The sequence below is a fragment of the Trachypithecus francoisi genome, unplaced genomic scaffold (genome assembly GCF_009764315.1).
Source record: "Trachypithecus francoisi isolate TF-2019V2 unplaced genomic scaffold, Tfra_2.0 Lachesis_group6, whole genome shotgun sequence".
NCBI lineage: Eukaryota > Metazoa > Chordata > Mammalia > Primates > Cercopithecidae > Trachypithecus > Trachypithecus francoisi.
In genome coordinates, this window is record NW_022681471.1 from 100986701 (window position 1) to 100995917 (window position 9217).

Here is a 9217-nt window from a genome sequence, read left to right on the forward strand (position 1 = left end):
ATGAGACAAAAGTAGTCCTAATTGCACATGATATTGCTCAATGAATATTGACTTAGTCAAATAATGTGATACTATTATTTTGGGTAGGTAAGAAAGGAGATGTATGTATGGAGACATTATAAAAAAGCTAAAGTTTCATCTTCCATGTTAGCAGATTAATATAGAATGCCTAAATGCACACATAAAGAAATAGTTGTGTAAGGATGTCATTTATAAAATATGGAGATAAGTTGCTAGAAAAATATACAGATAAAAGTGTTTTAATTTTTTGCCTCATAGGAGTTGATATATGGGTGGGAATAGGTGGGGGCAGGAGCCTGCTATTATTTTGAAGAACTCTTGACTTTTAAAACAATAAACATGTATTTCTTTGAGATATAAACAACAAGAAAATAAATGAGGACTCCTTAACTGAATTTACCTGTGCTTTTTGGCCATTATTTATACACACTCTGTTTTGTTCTTCACATTTACCCTCTTCCTGCCCAATGATTAAACAGTGTTCTTAGAGAACATTTATGGAATGCCATCTAATAACAGAAATGATGTGGTCATTTATAGATAAATTTTGTCAACAAACATTTCCTCATCAAAAATATGGCTTGATATATCCCTGATATCCTTGTAAGCCATACTAAATTAAGATTTAATGATGATGTTTTATTAGTAGAATGAAGAGTTGAATACCTCTGTGTTGATTCAAATCTTCATGTGGTTTTATTTACACAGTTGTGCCTTCCCTAGTAAAGTATTGAGTTAAAAATGAGGACTAGATCTATATTAAACTTCTAGCCAGGGAAAAGGGGTATGGGAACGGGGCTCAGTTAAAATGATTGAAAGTGAAAAGATAGATGATTAGCATACAATAAAGACTGGTTGAACCATTTATCTAAAGCAGAGCAAGAATAACAGTTTTTCACAGCAGTGGCTCTAAGATGCTCCAAGATCCTAAAATGCTTCCAAGTCACTGCATCCAAGAGAAACTAGTAATTATATAGACCATTAAGTTGCTAAGTGCATTTTACATAAGCTGTCCTATTTAATTCTTGCAGTATCTCTTCAAGTTGGATATTATTACCACATTCATTTTCAGAATAGAAAATAGAAAACATTGCAGAAAGGTTAGGTAGCTTTCCAAAGGTTATACAGTTGAGAAGTAGAATAATGATAACATTTATTGCCCAAGCAGGATACTTTTGACAGGCACCAACCAGTGGGGGAGTCTAACAACAGATACAACCCAAGATTTACCTATGGGACTTATGGCCCCCAATTGATAAGAGATGGAGCCTCGTCCAGAACTCAAGTTCTTCTCCAAAGTTATGAACTTTCTGCTGTCTTGGGATGGTGGTACTAATAGTGTTAAACAAAATTCCCCATTACCTAATTATACCAATAAGTGTTGACTGAATGGCAATTGTTTTTGTTTGTTGAGAGAACTTTCACGGGAGTGGGCAGAGCTTCTAAACCAGTCGTAAGGATTCAGGACTGAATTAGTTGCTTACTCTCACCCTAGACTCACCAAAGTAGCTTGAAAACTTGTAGAGAAGTGTCTGGGAGGCATTCAGATACAGGTAAGAAGTCCTGAATAGAACATATTGAAAGGACTGGTAGTGCGATGCTGGAGACAAGCATGGATGGTTAAGTATGTGGAGTGACATTAAATGGCAAGTTGTGAAATAAACCACGAAGCAAAAAGTTTCTTTTTTTTTTTTTTTTTTGAGACGGAGTCTCGCTCTGTCACCCAGGCTGGAGTGCAGTGGCCGGATCTCAGCTCACTGCAAGCTCCACCTCCTGGGTTTAGGCCATTCTCCTGCCTCAGCCTCCGAGTAGCTGGGACTACAGGTGCCCGCCACCTCGCCCGGCTAGTTTTTTGTATTTTTTAGTAGAGACGGGGTTTCACCATGTTAGCCAGGATGGTCTCGATCTCCTGACCTTGTGATCCGCCTGTCTCGGCCTCCCAAAGTGCTGGGATTACAGGCTTGAGCCACCATGCCCGGCCTAAGCAAAAAGTTTCTTACAAATTTGTTCCCTGAGTTTCTTCTGCTATTTTTCTCACAAGCCGTTTTTATAATTTTCTTGTTTCCTTTCTCTGGCATTTCTGGCTTCCCTTTTGGGTGTATTGCTCACTGCACGTACAGCATCACTTTTGTTTTCATCTTACATGTTTCCTAGGGAGCCTTTAAATGAGGCAACTCCAAGCGCTTACTCTTAATTGCCAGTGCCTTTTTACTACTACAGAACGGAATGACAGGCACCTTCCTGGCAAACAGAGTATGCTCAATACATATTTGCAGAAGGAAGGAAGGAATACAGATGACGTGTTTTTAATTTTATGAAACCAAATAACTCCCTTTGAGGCTCAAGTATAAAAATCTCAAGAAAGGACAACCTATATTTTAAAACTAGCTCTTTACATGTACTTTTAGTGGAGACGCGGTTTCGCCATATTGGTCAGGATGGTATCAAACTCCTGACCTCAGGTGATCTGCCTGCCTCAGTCTCCCAAAGTGCTGGGATTACAGGCATGAGCCACCATGCCCAGCCATATCTCTGTGTTTTTGAAAATGGGATTTGGTTGATCAGGTTAGGTGAGACTGATTTTCATTAAATTTGGGAGATTTTCTCACATTATTTCTTCAAAAATCTTTTCTTCCCTTCTTTCTCGCTCCTCTCATTCTAGGACTCCAATTATTCATATATTGGTTGGTGTGCTTGATTTATTCCACTGGTCTGTGAGTCTCCATTCAGTTTTCTCTAGTGATTTACTTTCAACTTCATGGATTCTTTCTTTGCTAGTTCAAATCTGCTTTTAAGCTTCTCTAGTGAAATTTTTCCATCTTAGTTATTGTACTTTTGTACTCCAGAATTTTTGTATTTTCTGTCTTTATTCTCTATTTGACAACTCATTGTCTTAGTACTTTTCATTTAATCTTTAAATATGTTTCCTTAGTTTTGAATATATTTATAAAAGTTGGCTTGACATTTTTGTCTTCTAAGTCTAATATCTCAGCTCCTTCAGGGATAGCTTTCATTTAATGCTTTATTTCCTGTGTACAAGTCAGTTTCTTGCTTTTTTGCATGTCTTATAATTGATTTTAGAAGTGGACATTTTGGTACTGTATTGTAGCAGCTACAGATTCTGCCCAGATTCATTCTATAGGGTCTGTCTCTCTTGTGGTGTGTAGCTATTAATGTTTCTACTCATTTTTTTAAAGTCTTATTTTTTTATTTTTAAACCTGGATACCTAGAGGTTTCCCTTCTGTCAGTACAGTATCCCACCCTTATGACTACATCTAACCTTCATTACCGCCATAAAGGCCCTATCTCCAAATATAGTCACATTCGAAGTTCAGGAACTTTACAAATCTGCCTTGGCTTTTACTTTCTGGGTACGCAAGGCTTCACATGTAGCCAGGGACAAGTTGCTAGCTAGGGCAATCTCTGGACTTTACTGAGTGAATATAGCCTTTCATAACAGTTGGGATATATGGGAGCTTCTTCAGGTTCACTGTGGCTGTCTTATTGCTGGATCTCTCTGTTAAATTTACAGCTGACTTTCTTATCTGTAACTCACCCCACTCATATTGCAACCCCAATTTAGCTGTGATGTTGATCTTCCTCAGTTGTTTGCCACTAAAACCGTTATTGTTTTCAACAACACCCCTCAGCATAGATTTTTCTGCACTTTAAAATCAGCCCTCTCCATCATCTAGTCTCATAGCCTGCTGCTACACCACAGTAGAAGTGCTACACCACAGAGCTAGGGGTAGACAGGCAGGATGGCAGGAGCTCAGGCTAATAATGCCACAAATTCACCGTATTTCTTGAGTCGATACCTTCAATTTGTTGTATGCCTTTTGTCATTTTCAAGAGTACTGATTTTTTTTGGCAATTTTATCCAGTTTATCATTGCTTTTTGCAAAGATACTTCACTGACCTCTTCACTCAGCCATGCTTGAAGACTGTTTTTAGATGGCTATGCTTATGAAGTGTGGAAGGATGGAAACATTCATGTGGGCCTACTGTTGTTGTTACTGTGTGTCATCTAGCCGATTCAATTTGGATACTTAAAAAAAACTAGGTTAAAAATCTGTTTTCTGTTACATGAAATACACATAATTAAGTAAAGTTTAAATTCATTGATTGGACATTATTCTTAAAAAAGCACCTCTGTTTTTCATTTATTTCAAAATGTTCTCTGGAAAATGAATACTTTAAAAAGTCCTTTGGAAAATACAAATTAAAAAAAAAAATCTTGCACTAATGTGACTTTTCATATGTTAGAAATTTATAAGATTAAGAAATGCTGTAAGCCTTTTATATTAACAGGGATTTAATTCCAGTGGCATTTTATTTATGTATACAAACAAGGAAGATTTCTTTTTAGAAATACGTAATTGAAGTACATTTTATATTTACTTGTATAGAAAAGTAAAAATAATTCTCCATGAGTGCATATATAGCCATTGCCTTATTTACTGCACAGGGTATCATGGGTATAAATTTTGATTATCTATGTGGCAATATCTCCATACATCACAGAGAAGAATTTTCTTTTTCTGAGGGGCAGTGGAATAGGGTTGTATGTGTTAAAATGTCACACTATACATAATTAAATTTTATTTAAAACTATTATTTCTTTTTTGGAATGGGTTTGGCCAAATGAATCTTAACTCCTCAATGTTGTTTTGTCACCTGTCTTTTCATACAAGTAATGGTTCTCTGGGTTTATATTATATGGGTCAATTGAAGTTTTATTTATTTTCAGGAAGCAGGACAAAGACATTGTCTAGAGGCTGGGTTTTGATTTGGTTGCTTCTGTCCAAGAGCAGAATGCCTTGGGGTATCTACTTATACTAATGAATATAAATAGTGCTATCATAAACACCCTTGGTTTGCAGGAATGTGCTAATGTCTGAATATAACACAGTTAATTATGTCACTGTCCCTGCCCAGGGCAACTGCTACTGAAAGGAGGTACTCACATGATGAGGAAGATAGCAGATACAGTAGTTTGGAATTAAGTGTTACTCCATTGCTGACTCCAAGAAAGAGGTTTAGGATGTTGGCTGTTTTCTAGAGAGCACCTAGCAGTTTTCATCTGGTATATTAACTTTCCATGTGGGTTTAAAAAAAAAAATTACTCTCGGCCGGGCGTGGTGGCTCACGCTTGTAATACCAGCACTTTGGGAGGCCAAGGCGGATGGATCACTTGAGGTCGGGAGTTCGAGACCAGCCTGGCCAACATGGTGAAACCCCCTCTCTACTAAAAATACAAAAAATTAGCTGGGCGTGGTGGCACACACCTGTAATTCCAGCTGCTCGGGAGGCCAAGGCAGGAGAATCGCATGAACCCAGGAAGCAGAGGTTGCAGTGAGCCGAGATCACGCCACTGCACTCCAACCTGGGTGACAGAGTGAGACTCCATCTCAAAAAAAAAAAAAAAAAAAAATTACTCTTTGTTGGCCAGGTGCAGTGGCTCACGCCTGTAATCTCAGCACTTTGGGAGGCTGAGGTGGGCAGATCGCTTGAGCCTAGGAGTTCAAAATCATCCTGAGCAACATGGCAAAACTCAGTCTCTACAAAAAATATAAAAATTAGCCAGGTGTGGTGGTGGTGCACAACTGTGGTCCCAGCTACTCCGGAGGCTGAGATGGGAGGCTTACCTGAACCTGGGAGGTCAAGGTTGCAGTGCGACATAATCACCACTGCACTCCAGCCTGAGTGACTAAGTGAGATACTGTCTCAATAAAAAAATTATTTTTTTGCTTATAATTATGTATCTTTTTCGTTTTCTTCACAGAAAAAAAGCCAATTCAGTATTAAAATGCTAGCCAAGATTGAGGGCGAGTACACAGAAGTCTGCACATTCAAAGAAGCAAGACAAGCTTTTGAAAATAATTTAAAAAAGTAAGTATATTGGGAATTAAAAGAAAAATTCGCACAGATTTGCCTACCTTTTTGGTGTATATTTGAAATCTGCATCCCTGAATTACGTACACTGCTAGTAATTAAAAATTACCCTGTGGTCTCGGCGCCGCTCGGCCCAGGGCAGGGACCCCGCCAGGACCCGGACCGCCCGGCTGGGCCCCCGCCCGCGCCTCCCCGTGCCCGCACCGCGCCCCCACCCGCACCCGCACCGCGCCCCGACCCGCGCGGCTGTATCGGGCAACCAGGTGCGGACCGGCAGGGGATGCCGCGGGAGCCGCAAGCGGGGGCCAGGGGCGAGGGCGGGACGCCTGTCCACCCCACCCTGTGCCCTGGCCACGTGTAGGCGCCGCGCGGCCCCGACCCGCGCCTTCCCGCGCCCCGCGCGCCCCTGTGCCTCGGGGACCCCGCGCGCTCGGCACTGGTTGGGGCTACCCAGGTAATCGTGGGGCGGGGGTCCCGGGCCCGGCCCTCCCGGCAGACAGCAGCGCCCGCGCCCGCGCCCCGCGCCGGAGGTGGGGCCGGGGCCAGGGTCGGCGGGAGGCGCGCAGGGCGGGGGAGGGGAGGCCGCCCCACGGCGGCCCGCGGGGACCCGGTTCCGGCGCGCGCGGGAGGCGCCTAGCGCGGAGGCGGCCCGAGGCCTAGTGACAGGCGCGCGGCGAGGACCCCGGAAGCCCACCTGTCAGAGTTACCGGTCTGCCGGGCCGGCGCCGCCAGTGTCCGGGGTGGACGCCGCGAGCCTGCACGTTGCGCCGGGACCCCGGGACTGCGCCCAGAAAAATCATTTTTCTTCTCTGGGAAGGTGAACATTTGTAGCCTTGATTTCCCGGATCTGGTAACATGGCAAAAGATGCCGGTCTAATTGAAGCCAACGGAGAACTCAAGGTCTTCATAGATCAGAACCTTAGTCCCGGGAAAGGCGTGGTGTCCCTCGTGGCCGTTCACCCCTCCACAGTCAACCCGCTTGGGAAGCAGCTTTTGCCAAAAGCCTTTGGACAGTCCAATGTCAGCATTGCCCAGCAAGTGGTGATTGGTATGCCTCAGAGACCTGCAGCGTCAAACAGCCTGGCGGTAGGAAGCCCACACCCCCCCAGCACTCACTTTGCCTCTCAGAACCAGCCTTCTGACTCCTCACCTCGGTCTGCAGGGAAGCGCATCAGGAAGGGAGAGAATTGTAAGGGCCTGCGGCATTTCTCCATGAAGGTCTGCGAGAAGGTGCAGAGGAAAGGGACCACTTCTTACAACGAAGTGGCGGACGAGCTGGTCGCAGAGTTCAGTGCTGCCGACAACCACATGTTACCAAACGAGTCAGCTTATGACCAGAAGAACATAAGACGGCGCGTCTATGATGCCTTAAACGTGCTGATGGCCATGAACATCATCTCCAAGGAGAAGAAGGAGATTAAGTGGATTGGTCTGCCCACCAACTCGGCTCAGGAATGTCAGAACTTAGAGGTGGAAAGACAGAGGAGACTTGAAAGAATAAAACAGAAACAGTCTCAACTTCAAGAACTTATTCTACAGCAAATTGCCTTCAAGAACCTGGTGCAGAGAAATTGGCACACGGAGCAGCAGACCAGCCGGCCGCCACCACCCAACTCCGTCATCCATCTGCCCTTCATCATCGTCAACACCAGCAAGAAGACCGTCATCGACTGCAGCATCTCCAACGACAAACTCGAGTATCTGTTTAATTTTGACAACACGTTTGAAATCCACGGTGACATAGAAGTGCTGAAGCGGATGGGCATGGCTTGCTGGCTGGAGTCCGGGAGCCGCTCTGCTGAAGACCTTAAAATGGCCAGAAGTCTGGTCCCAAAGGCACTGGAGCCGTATGTGACAGAAATGGCTCAGGGAACTGTTGGAGGCGTGTTCATCACAGCGGCAGGTTCCACGTCTAAAGGCACAAGGTTCTCTGCCAGTGACCTGACCAACGGTGCAGATGGGGTGCTGGCCACAAGCTCCAACGAGTCTCAGTACAGCGGCTCCAGGGGGGAGACCCCGGTGTCCTACGTCGGGGAGGACGAGGAGGAGGATGATGACTTCGACAAGAATGACAAGGACGACTGACGTCCTCCCCACTTCAAATTCAGCTTCAGGAAAACATTTAGGGAAAAGAAACTTTTTTTTTTTTAAATGTGGGTTTTCTGTTCCCTTTTGTCCTACTCCCAAGAAGACATTGGTAAGCTACTGAATTTAGATGTGCACCTTTGATAAGCAAGGATTGTTTCCCGTAGGATTAGGACGTGCTGTGGATGTGTTTTGATACCAGTGTGCTGATGCAGAGTGTTTATTTACTTTTGCGTATTTTGTGTTTTCATTTTCTATTTTTCTTTAAGTGCAGAGTTCAGTTTTGCCCCTTAACAGTTTTTGCTGAGTTTGTTGAAGAAATTGTATTTCATCCACATGCATGAAAATAAAACGCCCTCCTGTTGTGGATGGTGAGCACCTGATGCCGTTTATTTGCCCTGAGTTTGCACGGCGACCCCACTGGCAGATAGCGAGACTCTGGAGTTTTCCATTTGTTCAGTGGTACGGTGTCCAGAGCCCCAAGCAAACAGCAGAATTCGACTTTTTAAACAATAAACACCATCAACCTTATTAACTTTATTTTCCCTTAAATCATATTGACTGTCATGATTCCATCAAGTTTATACACTCTTTTCTCTCCCTATTTTGCAGCAACAAATTGCAAAGTGCTTTTGTTTCTTTGTTTTCGCTTGGTTAAAGCTTATTGCCATGCTGGTGCGGCAATGGAGACTGTTTGGAAGGCTTGGAATGGTTTATTGCTTATGGTAAAATTTGCCTGATTTCTTACAGGCAACGTTTGGAAACCTTTTATTATATAGCTGTTTACATACTTATCAGTTTATCATTTAAAGACATGTACTGAAACAAATGTATTTGTTTCATAAGCATCTTCCTGTAATCTATTATAAAATTGAAATTAAATATAGAGGATATTTTAACAATTTTTAACTCAAAATTTGTCAATCATTTTTAATAGTTCTTTTTTTAAATAAAAAGAACAAGGAATTTAAGGACAGGCAGTAGTCTCTTTTAAAATTTACCAGTTAACTGCACAGTTAACTGCACAGTTGCTATTAGGTCCCTGTTCTAAAATGAAAGTCTTTTTATTGAAACACAAACTTTTCTGTAATATTTTATGGAATATAAAGAGACTTTAATTGTTTGACTTGTTTAACTTGGCACTGTTAGTTTTTATTACTAAAACGTGCCTGGGCATTTTAAACAAAACCAAACAAACAAAAATTACCCTTGTTA

At 42.8% G+C, this 9217-nt stretch overlaps 1 protein-coding gene across 1 annotated transcript; it reads left to right on the forward strand.

Moving 5' to 3' along the window:
- The first annotated feature begins 5806 nt into the window (after window positions 1–5806).
- Window positions 5807–8533, forward strand: LOC117078065 (transcription factor Dp-1-like). Its single transcript, XM_033201581.1, has one exon. The coding sequence runs from the start codon at window positions 6773–6775 to the stop codon at window positions 8000–8002; it is 1230 nt and encodes a 409-aa protein (XP_033057472.1). The 5' UTR covers window positions 5807–6772; the 3' UTR covers window positions 8003–8533.
- The last annotated feature ends 684 nt before the right edge of the window (window positions 8534–9217 follow it).

Excerpts from the sequence above, each read along its gene's own strand:
- LOC117078065 (XM_033201581.1), top strand. The coding sequence starts at position 6,773 with ATGGCAAAAGATGCCGGTCTAATTGAAGCCAACGGAGAACTCAAGGTC.